This window comes from Mustelus asterias, chromosome 5, assembly GCF_964213995.1.
Source record: "Mustelus asterias chromosome 5, sMusAst1.hap1.1, whole genome shotgun sequence".
In the NCBI taxonomy this organism is placed as follows: Eukaryota; Metazoa; Chordata; class Chondrichthyes; order Carcharhiniformes; family Triakidae; genus Mustelus; species Mustelus asterias.
This window is the reverse complement of record NC_135805.1, coordinates 83,033,127-83,052,601: the sequence shown is the minus strand read 5'-3', so window position 1 is coordinate 83,052,601 and position 19,475 is coordinate 83,033,127. Positions and strand designations below refer to the sequence as shown.

General features: G+C 39.8%; 2 protein-coding genes across 2 annotated transcripts in view; one reads left to right on the top strand and one right to left on the bottom strand.

The window, feature by feature from the left end:
- mmut (methylmalonyl CoA mutase) overlaps positions 1-15,405 on the top strand; it is a 38,263-nt gene extending 22,858 nt beyond the window's left edge. The window contains exons 9-12 of the mRNA XM_078212928.1: positions 7,441-7,572; positions 8,269-8,416; positions 9,776-9,943; positions 14,947-15,405. Of these exons, the coding sequence (XP_078069054.1) occupies positions 7,441-7,572; positions 8,269-8,416; positions 9,776-9,943; positions 14,947-15,075 (577 nt within the window). The 3' untranslated portion in view covers positions 15,076-15,405. The remainder of the gene's footprint in view (positions 1-7,440; positions 7,573-8,268; positions 8,417-9,775; positions 9,944-14,946) is intronic.
- A 2,469-nt stretch (positions 15,406-17,874) lies between these two features.
- LOC144493646 (protein downstream neighbor of Son-like) overlaps positions 17,875-19,475 on the bottom strand; it is a 34,421-nt gene continuing 32,820 nt past the window's right edge. The window contains exon 9 of the mRNA XM_078212927.1: positions 17,875-19,010. Coding sequence (XP_078069053.1) covers positions 18,813-19,010 — 198 coding nt within the window. The 3' untranslated portion in view covers positions 17,875-18,812. The remainder of the gene's footprint in view (positions 19,011-19,475) is intronic.

The following is a 19,475-nucleotide window of genomic DNA, read 5'->3' as shown; positions in this document are numbered from 1 at the left end:
TCTTAACCACCTCCTCCACCTGCGGCGCCGATTTCAGAGTCCTATGGACCCGGACCCCAAGGTCCTTCTGATCCTCTACAGTACTAAGAGTCTTTCCCTTTATATTGTACTCCTTCATCCCATTTGACCTACCAAAATGGACCACGACGCAATTATCTGGGTTGAAGTCCATCTGCCACATGTCCGCCCAGTCTTGCATCCTATCTATGTCCCTCTGTAACTTCTGACATCCCTCCAGACTATCCACAACCCCACCAACCTTCGTGTCGTCGGCAAACTTACCAACCCATCCCTCCGCTTCCTCATCCAGGTCATTTATGAAAATGACAAACAGCAAGGGTCCCAGAACAGATCACTGGGCCACACCACTGGTGACCGGCCTCCATTTAGAAGAAGACCCATCTATACCCACTCTCTGCCTCCTTTGGGCAAGCCAGTTCTGGAACCACCGGGCAGCAGCCCCTTGGATCCCATGCCCTCTCACTTTTTCCAGAAGCCTTGCATGGGGGACCTTATCGAACGCCTTGCTAAAATCCATATAAACCACATCTACCGCCTTCCCTTCGTCAATGTGTTTAGTCACATTTTCGAAGAACTCCACCAGGCTCGTAAGGCACGATCTGCCCTTGACAAAGCCAAGAGCTGACCATATCTGGCTTGTGGATTTGATTAGTCAATTCATTTGTGAAATCAAAATGTATTTTTGGCTTGAAACTTTTTTACAAGTTTTCTGTTGCGGAAAATAATTAAATACTTGCTAAAAATACACCAAAGGACATAATTATTTTTTTAATGCTCTCATTGTGATTTAGACTTTGCGTTTGTTTTAATGGATTTACAAACAAGGTGTTGGAAGTGTAATTTAATACGTTTACAAATAAGTGACCTGAAATCGGGACAAAGGAACAGACTTGCACTTATTTGAGTCTTCCACGTTTTACATAAGATGTCCAATCCTCAATTTCGATCCAAATTGAATGCGATGTTAGCTGTGTCACCTGCCCAGAACTGGAGTGGGAATGGCAGGGAGGGTGGCAAAGCCATTCTGAGTTTCATGTTAATGCTGCCAGCAAGCTGCAAGCAACAGACAAAAAGCATTATTACAGTTTGCCTGTTGTGGGAGGGTGGCCCTGGACAAAGTGTACATGCTGCACATGTTACTTAGTTTGCAATTGTCTGGTACAAATAAGTCCCATAAATAAAAAAAGATTGTGGCTGGAATTCGCCCATCCTGCCCGCCACTGGAATTTTAGTGGGCGGGTTGCAGAAAATGTGAAACCCCATTGACAGTCGGGCAGGAACTTCCAGCTTTTAGACCAGTGTAGCCTGAGAATTCTGCCCTGAGATTTGTATAGTTAAGCAATCTCCATTCACAAAGAGGACTTTCTCCTTCCTTCCTTTACAAGCTCTCCTGGAAATTGCTTTCAGGCTTTATTTTTATTCATTCATGGGATGTGGGCATCACTGACTGGGCCAGCATTTATTGCCCATCCCTAGTTGCCTTTGAACTGGGTGACTTGCTAAAACCATTTCGGAGGACATTTTAAGAGTCAACCAATGTGGCACTGTGGTTAGCACTGTTGCCTCGCAGTGCCAGGGACCCGGGTCCGATTCCTGGCTTGGGTCACTGTCTCTGCAGAATCTGCACGTTCTCCCCATGTCTGCGTAGATTTACTCTGGGTGCACTGATTTACTCCCACAGTCTGAAAGATGTGCTGGTTTGCTGCATTGGCCATGTTAAATTCTCTCTCAGTGTACCCAAACAGGGACTGGAGTGTGGTCACTATGGGATTTTCATTGTAACCTCATTGCAGTGTTAACGTAAGCCTACTTGTGACACTAATAAACTTTAAACTTACCATGGGCCTGGAGTCACATGTAGGCCAGACCAGATAAGGACATTAGTGAACCAGATGAGCTTTTGCGGCAATCGACAATGGTTTCATGGTCATCATGAGAGCTTTGATTTCAGATTTTTATTGAATTCAAATTATTGTAGTGGGATTCGAACTCCGATCCCCAGAGCATTACCCTGAGTCTCTAGATTCCTAGTTCAGTGATAATACCACTACACCAACCTCTCTGCTTAGTAATAGGCTGTATTAATAAGGTTCTTAAGATTATTAAGGTGACCAAGGGAACACCCACCCTTTCCCCAATCCTAGTTTTTAACTGCCAGCCACCCATTTTTTTTAAGGCATAATAAGGGTGGCTAGCCTTTGAAAATTACCTGCAATCTTGGAGAAAAAAGCACAACTTTGAACTCTCAACCTCCTGACCTCTGCGCTCATCATGTCTGAGCTAGCCTGCCAACTTCCAGAAACAGGATAATAGACAAAATGGCTGCTGCTAAAAATGAGTCACTATATTTTTGATTTTTCTTTGGACTATTTGTTAGGGTTTTTTTTTTAACTGTAATGGAATAATCTAACGTGACTGAAACATTGGACAGAATTCTCCCATTTTGAGACCAAGTGCTGTGGCAGGGTCAGAACGTGGAATTTATTCCGCTGTGTAGGCTGGCTGGAAAATGCACCAAATTCTCTGATCCTGACTTTGTTAATTATGCACCCAGGTGTTTTACACTATTTAAAGGTGGGGCATGCTGGATGGTGTATAGTCCGCTGTCATGTCTGGGTGCCTTATTGAAAAGCTGTCCAACATCACTGACCCACGATTGAAGAAAGAACCTCTTGAAAATGAATATAATCTCAGGGAGCACTCTGAGACTGGGAGATGGACCTCTTGAAAACAAAGATATATCTCCAGGAACATTTGAAGCTGGAAGATGCACCCCCTTCAGGGCACCTGATCTATAAGGTCCACTTGCAGATGGACCCCTGATGCCCTCCTGTGGTGTTCCAGGGTTGTGGGCAGCCTCCATCCTGAACTCTGGAGGCAGCCCCAGGTACTGTTCAGATGAGTCCTGACATCTGCATGCTACATTGTACGAATGTGGTTCATGTCCGCATGTTTTCCTGCTGGCTTCATGGAGAATCTAGTGTGGAGGTTGGGCTTTCATCTGCATCCCATTAATAGTTTTCCAACTCGGTATATATAGCAGGCACCTGCAGAAGGCCCCGCTGTAAATTCACACTGGCAAGAAAACGATTTCTGGACCTCCCATCATATCCTCTTCCCCCCCCCCACCTGCCATCGAATCCGAAGGTGGGGGCTTGGAAGAATTCCACCCATTGTTTTAAACAAACCTCACACTTTAGCTTGGTCATATGTGATCTTTAGAACAGAGTGCCTTGCTAAAGCTAAATAGATAACATGCAACGCACAAAAAAACCTATTATTTTGGTGGAAGAGAGGGAGGGGATACAGTAAAATCTTTATTATTTGCCACATGCAGGGAATAGCTGGATCGGCTAGTCGAAATGTCAATTGACCCTATTTATCTTTGGAATACAGCACAATACTTGTGGCTTGAGCTAATATGCAAGTTTTAAACAGTACTTAAAACATAAAGTATAAAATACGACAGTTTCAGATTTGGGTTCCAGATAACTTTGTAATTGCGTCTGATTGGTAAAGTGATGATTCATATTAGGGGAACAGTATAAATGCCGGTTGGTTGAGAATTCCAGATGGTAGACTGCTGTATTACACATAGTTTACTGTAATTGGTAATGCCCAGGGCTGGTGGAAAATCACCCTAAAAGCCATTCAACAATGGTTAGTAACCGTGAAAGGAATGTTTGAATTTCTGACCTTTGCAGAGACACAACAGTTGTGCATATCCTTAATTGCATTTGTTCATTCAGAGAAGATTGGAATTTAAATGACCTTGTATAGGTTTTCCTATAATTTCCTATTATGTCTCTGAAGCACATTGGGACAGTTTTTCTACATTAAAAATGATGTAATGCGGCTGCTTGTTCATTCTTGGAGAATAATGTTGATGTACTTTCTCTTAATTTGTCATTCTTTCACACTATGAAACTGGCCACAGTGAACCTGCTTTTGCAGTAGCAAAGGATATAATTCCCTATTCTCCCCCCACATTCTCTCTATCTTGGTATTACCATTTCTCTACTTTGGTATTAGTATATGGACCGCTGTTGAAAACTCACCTTTTTAGAAGTTAGTTAACATAGACTTTCATGGCACCAGGGACCTGTGTTCAATTCCGGCCTTGAGTGACTGTCTGTATGGAGTTTGGACATTCTCCCCGTGTCTGCGTGGGTTTCCTCTGGTGCTCCAGTTTCCTCCCAAAGATTTGCAGGTTAGGTTGATTAGCCATGCAAAATTGCCCTTTTAGTGTCAAGGAGATTAGGGTAAATATGTGGGGTTACAGGAATAAGGCTTGGGTGGTCGGTGCAGGCTTGAGGGGCTGAATGGCCTCCTTCTGTACTGTAGGGATTCTATGAATTATTCCAGCTCATTGAGTCAATGAACGCGCTTCATTTTTTTTACTTCCTCTGCCCAGAAGATTCCACCATCTCCTGTGCTTACTAAGATTACATTGTGACAGAGATTTGCTTTCCCTTTTGCTTAGTGATGAATATCAATTAGAGATCAAGGGATAGCATTGCTATGGAATTTCCACTGAAAATATGATGATCGGGGAATCGCTATGTAAATTCCAGGTGCAATATTGCAGTATAAGGGCTGTTTCTTCAGGAGGGCCTTCCTCATAGTTCCAGGAACTTTGAAAAAAATAATTTTTGAAGAAAGTGTAATGCAGCAACATTGTATTTCATCTTGAATGCTTGCTTTTGCAACTTCTGACTAAGGAGGTTTTCTTTCTTCTACTTGTTTTGTTTTCTGCATTTGCAGCGCAAGGATGATTTTATGTTATTGGATCAGTAAGGTTTATCCTTAATTACAGAAAAAGAATTGTTGACAAAATAATAGAAATTGAGTTGTTGGCGTTCCAGGGTGTGATCCTGGGATTAACAACATCATCTTTTGTAGCATGGGTTTCCTGCACAATTTTATGGTTCACTGATTTTTCTCAAAGCGTGCTAAATCAGTGACTTGCTACTAGGAAAAATGAGAAAATGGACTTTACAATAAATCTTTCAAAGATAAAATCAACAATTTGGAGCAGTTTCATTAATACCTAAATATTGGGGTAAAAACACAGTGCTGGAAAAACTCAGCTGGTCCTGGTAGCATCTGTGAAGGGAGAAACAAGAGTTGATGTTTTGAGTACAATATGACTCTTTGGAACTAGATATTGAAATTCTGCAGAGAAAAATGCACGCCCGAGTCACCTAAGGAGGATGTCAAAGACTGTACTTAAGATAACATTCTAGTATAGATGAACTGCAGGAGTTCAAGAAAGCAGTTTAACACCACCTTCTCAAAGACAATTAGGCATCAACAAGAAATAGTGGCCTTGCCAGCAACATTTGCATCCCACAAAAGAATAACAATAATCTCTCCCTCAATGTCAACAAAATGAAGGAGATTGTCATCGACTTCAGGAAGCATAGAGGAGAATATGCCCCTGTCTACATCAACGGGGACGGAGTAGAAAGGGTCGAGAGCTTCAAGTTTTTAGGTGTCTAGATCACAAACAACCTGTCCTGATCCCTCTGTACCGCTGTAGTTAAGAGAGTCCACCAACGCCTCTACTTTCTCAGGAGGCTAAAGAAATTTGGCATGTCTGCTACGACTCTCTCCAACATTTACAGATGCACTATAGAAAGCATTCTTTCTGGTTTGTATCACAGCTTTGATGTGGAGATGCTAGCGTTGGACTGGGGTAAGCACAGTAAGAAGTCTCACAACACCAGGTTAAAGTCCAACAGGTTTATTTGGTAGCACACGCTTTCAGAGTGTCACTCCTTCAGGTGAGTGAGGAGCTGTGTTCACAAACAACAGGGCATATATAGACACAAACTCAATTTACAAGATAATGGTTGGAATGTGAGTCTTTACAGGTAATCAAGTCTCAAAGGTACAGACAATGTCAGTGGAGAGAGGGTTAAGCACAGGTTAAAGAGATGTGTATTGTCTCCAGCCAGGACAGTTAGTGAGATTTTGCAAGCCCAGGCAAGTCGTGGGGGTTACAGATAGTGTGACATGAACCCAAGATCCCGGTTGAGGCCGGCCTCGTGTGTGGAATTTGGCTATCAGTTTCTGCTCAGCGATTCTGTATTGTCGTGTGTCGTGAAGGCTACCTTGAGAACACTTACCCGAAGATCAGAGACTGAATGCCTGTGACTGCTGAAGTGTTCCCCGACAGGAAGAGAACACTCCTGCCTGGCGATTGTCAAGCGGTGTTCATTCATCCATTGTCGGAGCATTCAGCCTCTGATCTTCGGGTATGCGTTCTCCAAGGCGGCCTTCACGACAACGCAGAATCGCTGAGCAGGAACTGATAGCCAAGTTCCGCACATGAGGACAGCCTCAACCAGGATATTGGGTTCATGTCACACTATCTGTAACCCCCACGACTTGCCTGGGCTTGCAAAATCTCACTAACTGTCCTGGCTGGAGACAATGCACATCTCTTTAACCTGTGCTTAACCCTCTCTCCACTCACATTGTCTGTACCTTTAAGACTTGATTACCTGTAAAGACTCGCATTCCAACCATTATCTTGTAAATTGAGTTTGTGTCTATATATGCCCTGTTTGTGAACACAGCTCCTCATTCACCTGAAGAAGGAGTGACACTCTGAAAGTTTATGCTACCAAATAAACCTGTTGGACTTTAACGTGGTGTTGTGAGACTTCTTACCGTATCACAGCTTGGCATGGCTCCTACTCCGTGCAAGAAGCTACACAGGATCGTGAATGAAGTCCAGTCTATCATGCAAACCAGCCTCCCATCCATTGACTCTGTCTACACTTTCCGCTGCCTCGGAGAAACTGCCAGCGTAATCACGGATCCCAGACATACTCTTTTCCACCTTCCTCCGTCAGGAAAAAGATACAGAAGTCTGAGGTCATGTGCCAACCGACTTAAGAACAGCTTCTTCTCTGCTACCATCAGACTTTTGAACGGACCTACCTCATATTAAGTTGATCTTTCTCGACGCCCCTAGCTATGATTATAACATTACATTCTGCCCTCTCTCCTTTCCTTCTCTATGTACGGTATGCTTTGTCTGTATAATGCAAGAAACAATACTTTTCACTGTACACTAATGCATGTGACAAATCAAATTAAAGAATTAAAGTAAAATCAAAGTCACTGCCTTCCCTTTATGTAAGTAGTTGTAAATTGAATCAGCCAACTAGTGAACTATTGGAATGATATTGTTTCAAAAGAGCACTTTAACACTTCAATAGAGGGAAGAATTGACAATGTAAATATTATTCATCGTTTATTTTAGGAAGTAATACCGAGGATTTGGAGCTCAAGGAACCTGCTTTCATTGCATATTTCCTTGTCCATTTAATTTAATAACAATCATTGGTAAAGTAACTAAATATTTGAGCCTTCCAATGTTCTAAATATATAAACTTATTTATTTAGATGTACAGTTGGAGAAATTACAAGTGCCATGAAAAAGGTATTTGGTGAACATCATCCTACTAATCGCATGGTGAGTGGTGCATATCGACATGAATTTGGTGACAGTGAAGAAATGTCTATGGCAATAAACCGGTAAGTTAAAAATTAAGTAAATGATCTTTATAGTTTTGGAGGTTTGCTGACATCCATAAAAATAAATGATTATATATGTTTTCATTAAAATTCTTAAAACATTGATAGTTATTCCTCAGCAAATATATAATGAAGATGTGCTTCAATTATTTTGGTTAATTTGTCCAACCATCAATAAATTTATTAGAAATGTAAATTTTAATTTCCATCTTGGAAGTATGGGGAGGGAGATTCGCATTTGGGTTGCAGAAGCATTATGTGCCCTTATCTTGTACTTGCCCAGTAGCAGAAAAGTTTCCATCTACTTAAATTATTTTGTCAAATTATTTTGAAGATCCTAAAAACATCAAATAAATTGCCCCATAACCTATATGTATAAGATTGTTTTATGTAATCTTTCCTCATCTATATGAGCCCTAACATTCTAGCGAATCTGCACTGCACTCTGTCCAAGTCTATTCAATCAATATAAATGTACAAAGTGATACATATTTTAAAAGATATTCACCAGATGTTTAGTAGGCAGGGATGTGGAGTTGAGGTTACAATTAGATCAGCCATGATCTTTTTTTGAATAGTGGAGCAGTCTCATGAGAACAAGTGACCTACACCTACTCCTATGTTCGTTTGAAGTGTCAACTGAAAATTGTCTGTTGTTTGCTGATAGGAATCTCACTTTGACCTTTTTATGTGTAGGATTGAAAAATTTGCAAAGGATGAAGGCCGTCGACCTCGTCTGCTTGTTGCAAAAATGGGTCAAGATGGACACGACAGAGGAGCAAAAGTTATTGCAACGGGATTTGCTGATCTTGGCTTTGATGTTGATGTAGGACCACTGTTTCAGGTAGTTTAATGGATAGTATTCTAATCTGAGGCAGAAACTTGTTTAAATTCTAATTTGATGATTTTTAAAAAATGATCAGTTTCCTGTAATGGCAGAAAACATGATTTGACAATTACATATTGCAAAGCAGGTGTGCATCATGTGTATTGTTTATTAGAGAATAGTGTGAACTATTTTAGATCAGATTAGCGAGTAAAATGCATCACGTTTAAAGACCTTAGATGATGCAACATAAAATGACACATTATTCCAGTTGGCTGAAGCTACGGTATTTCCATCTTTATACTAAATAATGGGCACCCACTATGTTTATTTCAGTTTGTTTTTCTTAAAACCCTAAACTTGAGTTTTTAGTTCTGTAGTAATTTTTCCCAAGCTGTCTCCCTCTTTTCCACATTGACTGCTGACCTAATAAATTTAAGCAAGACAATGGATGTTCTAAATTGCAATCTCACTATTAATTCTTTCTTATTCAGTGCTTACTACTGCCAGGTATCGATAAAAGCTGAGGCCACAATCTCATATGATTGTCTAGAGAAATTAATTACTAAACATGAATGAGCACAAAGCTTTGATTTGAGAAGTTTCTAATTCCATGTCCAATACTGGTTGATGAGAATATCACATTCCTTGACTGTAACTTGTTTGATCTCTGACTATTGACAATGTATAAGAAAGAGGTTTCTGATTCAAAACAAGATAGACTAACACGCTTTTTCATTTTCCGAGGGTTAACTGTGGGATAAGGAACTATTTTATTGGAGTAAAACTTGAGTACCGACTGAGTTCAAAACTGCAACCTTCTCTGAGAGCACAATCAACTAAAAATTGTAGGCACTGAGTATTTTCAAAAAATATGCAGGTGGAAGAGATCTTTGTACTGTAATACTCTTGCAGAATTTTAATTCTATAGTTTTTTTTAAAGATCAGTGTTAATCACGGAGAAGACTCCAGGGTTGTTGATAAAGGGAACTAAATGGGGTTAAGCATGATTTCCTGAGGGCCTCTGCCTAAGTGATGTATAACAAGTGATCCATTTATCAAGATTACTTCGCCTGCCCGCCAACAGTTATCTCCTGTACATGCCGCATGCTCATTTTAACAATTATTCAGTAGTCAAGTTAAAAGGGGTTCTATGAGATCAGATCCATGTGGCCAAGCTATCTAAGATTCTGCCACAAGTATCATGATGTTACACATCAGAAAATAGCCAGAGTGCTATTAATTGATAACTTGTCTAAGAACCTGTTTTAAAATAGACAGTGGAAATTGTATCATTGAAATACAGTCAGTTCAAATGTTAATTACAAGATTATTATAATGTCATTAGACCTCTACAAAACATTATTTTATTTCTAGACTCCTCGAGAGGTGGCTCAGCAAGCAGTAGATGCAGACGTACACTGTGTAGGTGTCAGCTCGTTGGCTGCTGGGCACAAAACTCTTGTGCCAGAATTGATTAAAGAGCTCTGTAATCTTCGGCGCCCTGACATTTTGGTCATCTGTGGTGGCGTGATTCCTCCTCAGGTACTACATTTAAGATGTCATTTCAGGGTCTCTCTTGTGCAGTGAATAATAATGCACATGCTGATATTGAGTGGGTGCTTCTTTAATCACATTTCTTTTGTCAGATTTGTGTTAGATAGTGGCAACTGGAGATAAATGTACGATTATGCTATTCTGTTGCTTGTAATTATAATATTTCTATAGACATAGTTCTTGGGGCTAAAGGGATCAAGAGATATGGGGGTAGGGGGAATCAGGATATTGTATTTGATCAACCATGATCAAAATGAATGGCGGAGTAAGCTCAAAGGACAGAATGGCCTACTCCTGCATCTAGTTTCTGTTTAATATTAATCATTCAGACACAAGTGACTGGGGTAAAGGGCTGTGAAAACAGCCTGCAATATATCTCTGCCATGAAAAATAGAATGATGACCATCTAAATTATTGTATCCTGTAACAGGAAATAGTTTTGTTGGTTCTCATTTGGATTTTTCTCTTTAATTATACAAAATAACTTGTTTTTCTGATTCCATTTTCTTCAGTTAACATGTGCAAAGCTGTTGAGGATTTGGGCCAATTTTAACAATGTGTTGAGATATTCTAACTAGAGGGTAGGGAAAGAACAACAAAATGTACATCAACTTCTAGTTTTTGCACCTCGACTTGCAGAGAAAATCTTATGCAGAACTTTCACAAATGTTAAGGAATATATTTTGGGTAGGATATGGATAAGTGTATGCTACAGACACCTATGACGGAATCTCTTGTATTCCGTTTTCATGTATGCAGAAGATAAATGACAGAGTAGTTTGGTGAAACTTAATTGGGGAGCTGGAGGAACTGAGGATGGATGATGGAGAACATGTACATTGGAGAAGGTGTATGAGGTGCATGTGCAGTTCAATGCAAGAAATGTGAACAGTGAAAACATACACAGAATGGTAAGATTAAGTGAGTGGAAACGATCTATGAATACACATAAATTGGTCGTTAAAGGTGGGGATGTCGGAAGACAGGGCCATAAAATGTAAATACGTTTTTGAGTTTTGTAAATAAAATTGTAAATAAAAGACAGTAATTGATAACCTTGTCCAGAACATTGGTTTGGCTACAGTTGAATTACTGTGTACGGTTCTGCGTATCCTATTGTAGGAAGAATATAAAAGCCATGGAAAATGTAACAGTAAATTCCTGGTTGAATTCAAATGAATTAAGGTTATGAAGAAAGATCTGATAGAAATTATGATATTCTAAATCCTGATTCTGTAACTTAAAACATTTTTGTTTAAAAGTTGTTTAAAACATTTAGCAACACAGTATTACTCAGTTTCCTTTGTTTTCACCATGACTGTGTGTTGTGGGAACCTAATTTAAATTGAGTGAATTTCTGTCCTGCTAAGATGGAACGTTTGCATGGCATGTCACTCACTGACATGAAAGTGACTGGCTTGGGTTATGTTTTGTCATCTTAAGCTTTTAACTGACTGACTGTGAAGATTTGTATCAAACCAATGAAGCAGGAAGCAAAAGTTAGGAGGGGTGATTGAATGTTTTGTCACAAAGGTAGATCTTGACGTGGAGAGGAAGAGATATTGCCTTGGAGATTCAGCAGATCTATTAGTGGAAACCTTGTTTGTGGGAATGCCGTCAAAGGTACAGTGGCTGATTAAAGTAACTCCCAGCAAATTTCCCAGTGAGAGTCCCATTGAGTATGACTAAATCAGCTGAAAGCTGCATCACCAGTGATGGGTAAAAGAATGTAGGGGAAGTACGATAAGAGGAATGGAACATTATAGGAGGGAATACAAATTAAAACTTGCATTCATATAACGCCTTTCATGACCACTAGATATCTCAATGTCTTGCAATCAATGAAGTACTTTGAAGGGTAGCCACTGATGTAATGTAAGAAATGCAGCAGCCAATTAGCACATTGATAATATAGGCTTGGAGAGATTGGAGATGAGTTGGAGCAAAGCCATGCAAATATTTATAAGCAAGGACAAGGATCTTGAATTTATAATATTCAGGAATAGGAAACTAATGGAGGTACAGGAAAGAACTACAGGGGAGGTTCCAGAGGATTGGTGAATAGCCAATGTTGTTCCTTTGTTTAAGAAGGGTAGCAAGAATAATCCAGGTAATTACAGGCCGGTGAGCCTTACATCAGTGGTAGGGAAATTATTGGAGAGGATTCTTTTGAGACAGGATTTATTCCCACTTGGAAATAAGTGGACGTATTAGTGAGAGGCAACATGGTTTTGTGAAGGGGAGGTAGTGCCTCACTAACTTGATCGAGTTTTTTGAGGAAGTGACGAAGATGATTGAGGGTAGGGCAGTGGATGTTGTCTACATGGACTTCAGTAAGGCCTTTGACAAGGTCCCTCATGGCAGACTGTTGCAAAAGGTGAAGTCGCATAGGATCAGAGATGAGCTGGCAAGGTGGATACAAAACTGGCTCGGTCAAAGAAGACAGGGTAGCAGTGGAAGGGTGCGTTTCTGAATGGAGGGCTGTGACAAGTGGTGTTCCTCAGGGATCAGTGCTGGGACCTTTTGTTGTTTGTAATATATGTATAAATGATTTGGAGGAACATGTAACTGGATTGGTTAGTAAGTTTGCAGACGACAAAGGTTGGTGGATTTGCGGATAGCGATGAGGACCATCAGAGGATACAGCAGGATATAGATCAGTTGGAGTCTTGGGCGGAGACATGGTCAAATGGGATAAATGTGAGGTAATGCATTTTGGAAGGTCTAATACAGATAGGAAATATACAGTAAATAGCAGAACCCTTAACAGTATTGATAGGCAAAGGGATCTGGGTGTACAGGTACACAGGTCACTGAAAGTGGCAATGCGGGTGGAGAAAGTAGTTGAGAAGGTATACGGCATGCTTGCCTTCATCGGCCGGGGCATTGAGTTTAAAAATTGGCAAGTCATGTTGCAGCTTTATAGAACCATAGTTAGACCGCACTTGGAATATAGTGTTCAATTCTGGTCATCACACTACCAGAAGGATGTGGAGGCTTTGGAGAGAGTACAGAAAAGATTTACCAAGATGTTGCCTGGTATGGAGGGCATTAGCTATGAGGAGAGGTTGGAGAAACTTGGTTTGTTCTCACTGGAGTGACGGAGGTTGAGGGGAGACCAGATAGAAGTCTACAAGATTGAGAGGCGTGGATAGTCAGAAGCTTTTTCCCAGAGTGGAAGAGTCAATTACTAGGGGGCACAGGTTTAAGGTGCAAGGTTTAAAGGAGATGTACGAGGCAGACTTTTTACACAGAGTAGTGGGTGCCTGGAACTCGTTGCCGGGGGAGGTAGTGGAAGCGGATACGTAGTGACTTTTAAGGGGCGTCCTGACAAGTACATGAATAGGATGGGAATAGAGGGATATGGTCCCCGGAAGGGTAGGAGGTTTTAGTTAAGTCGGGCAGCATGGTCGGTGCAGGCTTGGAGGGCCGAAGGGCCTGTTCCTGTGCTGTAAATTTCTTTGTTCTTTGTGAATAAGCATGTGGAAATAAATGAACAGGAGAGGATATGTGCATCAAACTGGACAACTTGAGATTTATGGAGGAAGTGAGATCAACACGAGAGTGTTAGTCAAATCTGGATTGATGTCCCCTAGCTGAAGTAAGGGAAGACTATGGAGTAGACAGTCAATTAAGTAGCTTTGTAATGGATACAATATAGGGCTTAACATTCAATGCATAAAAGGATATCAATATTCCAAACTCTCTGGTTCAGCGTGTCCCTGGAAGAGGTATGGAGTAAATAGTAAGGAAATAGTCTATCAGGGGGCCTAAAGATCTTTGATCTTCAGTAATAGTACAGGAAGAAATTGTGGCTCATCTGACAGTATCAGACAAGAGGTCTACAGCATGGAGGCGCCTGAGGATCCATGAAGTGTGTTGGAAATGTGATTCATGTACATGAAAATTGACCTCGTGCCTTCAAATGATTTCACCAAGGGCCAGTACATGGATGAATACGGGAAGGAAGTCTATGATTAACTGAATAATTGCCTTTATAGGGAAGGGAAGAGTCGTCATTACTGAAAAGTTCAGATAGTTGAGAGAAGAACAATGCACAAGTAGTCCCATGGAACTGGATGATAGAAAAGCATTGGAGGATAATGGCATGGGTAGAAAACTTGAGAACAAGTAATGCACCATGGTAATAGTCACAGGATTTGTGACTCATGTTTTAGTACTAAGGAAAGCAAAGTCTGAACTGGTGTTATTTGACCAGTTTCTGAAATGGGGAATGTAAACCTATTGGAGGAATTGAGGGAAAGTGAAGGTTAGAGATGAGATGGTGTTAAGAGTGGACCAGTTATATTTTTTAAATGGGGTTCATGACTCTGGTTTTGAAGAGCTGAGGAAAGCGAACTATTGATCATGGTAGCAAGCATATGGCTGGGTAGGAAAGTAGGATCAGGGAGAAGTCGTCAGGAATTAAGTGAGACTGGAATCAAGGAAAGGTGCACAAGATGGAGTATCAAGATGAAGGTAGGGGAAAAGACAGGTGAGAAGCTACAAAACAAAAGTCTTTCCATTGATTCCTGCTGTGTTATGGGACACTATTATTTGAAAACCTCTGGGCTAGAAACTTCGCAAGTGTAACTAACTTGGACAAACAAACCTGATCAACTAAATGTTGCTTTTTCAGTACTTAGTACACCCTTACGCCATGAAGGAAACAAGCACAATTTTTAGAAAACTCTGATGCTTTAAACTGGAAGCTGACCAAAGCTTTGAGAATGGACCATGCGATCATCCTGTCTTTCCAAACGTTCATCAATTAAGTTGTTAAATGAAAGTTCTAGTTTTTTCCATTTTTAATATAATTCCCAGTTGTAGTGCATCCTTATGTGGAATGTTCTGTACGCAGGTGGAAGTACAGCAACGCTGCATATCCACAAAAAGGTTTCCAGTAAGAAAGTGTTCAAATTCAGGGTTATCAGACTGATGTATCTGAAACATAAGGTAGTGCTAACATTTAATTTTTCTAACTCCTCTAGGATTATGACATCTTGTACAAGGCAGGTGTTTGCAACATCTTTGGCCCAGGTACCAGAATTCCAGTTGCAGCTGTACAGGTGCTTGCTGACATCGAGAGAAATTTGGTCAAGAGGCAGCAATCAATGTGATTGTGGATGCTAGTGAATACTTTTAATTTCACATATGTCATGAAACCTGTTTTCAGTGATGATCAAAAATAACTTGAATTACATTTGCCTTCTGTACTTTCTGGGAAAGTTTGTAGATTATCAATATATTGTAACTATTTGTATTTCAGTTCACTTACCGGTAGAAATTCAGATCATAGATATGTGTAAATGGAATGTTGATACTTAAATCATAAATTTAAGCCAAATGCCTAACATTGATATTTTCAGAATTTAATTGCATTTACATGATTAATTGTGAACAGTTACAGTCATGTCTAGCCGGATAAATAAAATGCTGAAAATGTTTAATTATTTTTGTTCTATATTTTTACTACCTTGTTTTATAGTATCATTACCATAAAAAGACATTTCAGAGGCTTGAGGAAAGTTGGTAACATGTTCAGAGAAGAGATTAGGAGAAGTGCACAAAAGCTAGTTCAGACAGTAAGGTTTTGAAGTAGGAATTCAAAGAATCAGTGTGTTCAAGAGATGAGGCAAGGGAGGGAATTCTATATTGTAGATCTTAGCAACTGAAGATTTGGTTACAAATATGCCCAAAGACCAGAGTTGGTAGAACAGATTTATTATAGTCTGAACTTGAACTATTTCATAAAAATATAGAAAACTTACAGTACAGAAGGATGCTATTTATCCCATTATTTGTGGGAGGAAACCGAGACACTTTGGAACATAGAGCACTTCCCATACCTTGGCAGTCACCTCTTAAGAGTTCAGCTGCACCTTCGGCCTTCTACAAATTATGGCAGCCAGTGTTTGACAACAAAAAACTCTGCAAACCAGAAGTCTGTGTATACAGCAGTTATTGTCACCAAGGCCTGGTGACAACAATAGCAAGACCTGGGCTGTCTGTCAGTGATACATAAAAGCAGTAGTGGAATGCCTCTGCCACATCTTCCAGATACAGTGGAAGCATTGTCGAACAGACACTTGTGTCTATCTTGAAGTCAGTTCCACAAGCATCCAGGCAACATTCCTGTAAAGTTAACTTTGGACTGACTAACTTGTCCACATGGCTGAAACTTTTCTCCCTCGCCATGTCTTGTTATCTCAACTTTCAAGTGGCCAACATTCCAAGGGAGGACAAAGAAAGTGCTTCAAAGATACTCAAGTTCTTCAAGTGGAGTAGCATTGACCATAATGGCTGGGAGGAGCTTGCTACCAATTGTTCAGAATGGCATCTACTTGTCCATCAAGTTGCATCATGCTTTGTGTCCCAATGCTTTAATGATGAGGCAGAGCCACAGTAAAGAAAGCAAATCCTGCACTCCAGCTCCCACAACCTTGTGGGACATTCTGCCCCACGGGCCCAATGTCAAAAATATACCTGCTCAGTCACATGCAAAACTGATAGCAGAAACCCAATACCCTCATTAGATGTCATCCTTGAATGCAGGGTCATCATGATATTTTGCTGGATGTTCTCTAGATAGTCCCACATAATTCCTACACAGACTACTCCCTTGGGTCAGATTCTCACCCCCTCCTCTCCCAGGAGGCCTGACTCTCACCTTCCCACCCACCCCACCCCCCCAACCAAGGGCTGACCACCTCGCCTCCAAAATCCTACTTACTCTTACCCTCTCCCTGGTCTGTCAATCACTTTTAACTAACTTGGTTCACAGCAGCTAGTGCTGTTAAAGGGGTATGGTCTCCTTGCATTAGACTAAGCTGCCCTCAACATTAGGCCGTGGGAAGGCGCTGCACTGGCCGGATCTCACCTGGCCCACATAGGAAGGTTGGAGATAATATGGAAAAAAGATTCAGGTAAGAAACTAGGAGCAGAGTGGCAATCCAACTCTGATTGCGACTCTTAGGAAGTTCAGACCCCAATATCTCATGTGGCTCAGTGTCATTTCATTTTATGTCCTTAACACTCATGTCAGGCCATTTCATATTGTTATAGGCACTATGAAAATAAGTTTTCTTTGAATATTCCTACTTTCAAATCTGCATATGTACTGTTCTACATGCTGAAATTCCTCTGAAATCATAACTACTGCAGCATTTCCTTCTCTAAGCTGTTCTTTCCCACAATCTCAACATGAAATTACCAACTTTAAGTCCTCCCTTTCTCCTATAACCTACAGAACTTTAGAACCAAAGATGTACATTACCTAATCAACACCTCTTTTTATTCTTCTCTACCATTTTCAACCTTGGTGATGCTTGCAACGAAGGGCATTGGCTTCACAATGTTAGGGGCTGTTACGATGGTTCTCTTTTTGTATTTAAAAACACTCATTCCTCTCAAGTAGCCGAACAAAGTAACAGTGGTTTCAAGATGATTTATCAAACTATCGCTAGCTATAGGACCCCGAATGAAGCCATTCAGATCATTCAATGAAAAATTCAGAAAAAGACAATTAAAGTCTCAGCTTTGATTTCAAGTAATTAGCATATACCAATAGATGTATGCGTTACCTCTATCCAATCATAGTTAAGGTTACATCATGCATACATAAGGGTATAATGTCCAATTAAAACTTGTGCATGTTATATCAAAAAAATGATAGCTATATCTCTGACCAATGGTGTATCAATCTCCCTTTCCATTGTTCCTTGTTCTAATGGGCAGCAGCTGCCCATCATTCAATTAGTCATTGACCCTTATCTGGGCTTACTTTAATCAAAACCTGTCATTTGCACATAGCTTTCCTTGTGTGACTGAGGTCCAGCTTGCAGCTTGTGATTTTTAACCCTTTCAATATAGAAATTACAATAACAGGCCACATTAATAATTTAAAGACTGTGAAAATGACTAATTAATTTTTCATTGTTTTAATAAATTTAGAAAATTTGCAACACGTATAACAGGAAGCATGAAATAATTAGTCTATTAAACAATACATCTTACATATGTACATTTAATTGACAGAGACAATTAAATAACTTGCATGTTGCAATGTACATCATGGATCAAGTATTAGCTTACATGGAAAACATTACAGATTACACTGACCCAAAATGATTGTGTATTACAGCATTAATATACATTTAATATTTATTACAGCTGTTCTCATTTATCGTGCACCAAATATAGATAACATTTATTTTATACCCAATATTTAACCTTTAGTTTAATGCAAAATAATTGTTAATAAGATATTCCCTGCATTGTGTCCAGACTTTGCTATTATCACATTTTTTCCTGTTAGTCAATGATTAATAGAGAATATAAATATAACTCAGTGGATTCTATTGACATAATCAAACTAGATTATAAAAAGGGATATACATTTATTCACAATATTGATCAGTATTGTGCCAGGTACAGAAAAAACTTATTTTCACAATAACAGTGTAGTTACACTTCACAGAATAATTAGGTATCAGTGAATGAACTCCGCTAATAGTCAGCACGTGAGGGAAAATCCTGGCCTGAAATGGAAATGCTAAAACCAAGACATTTTTGAAAATTACATTTAATCATATGACAAATCTACACTGGTAAGATCATTACTGCATTTAAATTATAGGTATGAGTTTTTTTTTGTAAATATACTTATTTTCCATTACAATTCCCTTAGCTTTGGGAGAGCAGCTTGGCCTCGGAGCAAGCAAGAATTCTGAAGAAATGTAGAACAGTTTGCTGGAGGGGTACAACAGTTCTTGGCAAAAGTTTTCTTAAGTTTTTTTTAAAATATAACTACGCCTGATATAGTGGTGACAATATACATATCGCGTATCGATTTTGACTAACTAGATAAATGTACATTGAAGACAGAGGTGCACTCCTGAACATTAACCACTGTCAATGTTCCACCATACTCATTACACTGCAGAATATGATTGATACAGTCCATAGAGTGAGGAAGAATGGGACCTGTAATTTCTAAACTGTAAGAATCTGTCGGGCCAAGGCAACCCTGGACTTTTCCACAGGTATTGGCAACCTACAAGATGGAGGAAACAAAAAGTCTATAATTATATTACATATGATAAATATTCTTGAGTGTTTTCAAAAGGCTTAACAAAAGTGGTTATATAACATTGAAATAATAATACAGCAAAAGAGGAAGTAAGGAAATAATTGTGAGCACTTCTCTCTAGGTTCTTACTCCCCTTTCTATTAGATTGTGACTTCAATCTAAATAGGCTTGAGGCAGCAAATTTGCAAAACTCCAGACCCCAATCACCATACAAATACCCTCTACCCTTTAAACCACCATGTGGAACATTCCAGTAACCAGTTCCATAGCAACCGGACTGAAATTGTAATATGTAAATGCCGCTCCATTCCTGATATGTTGGCAGTGATTTAAATTTAAAGGCTGATGGAGCTAATGAATAGAAAGGAACCATTGCTGTGTGCCAAGAATAGCACAGTTTTCCCACCAGCCTCAAATAATTTGTTTACT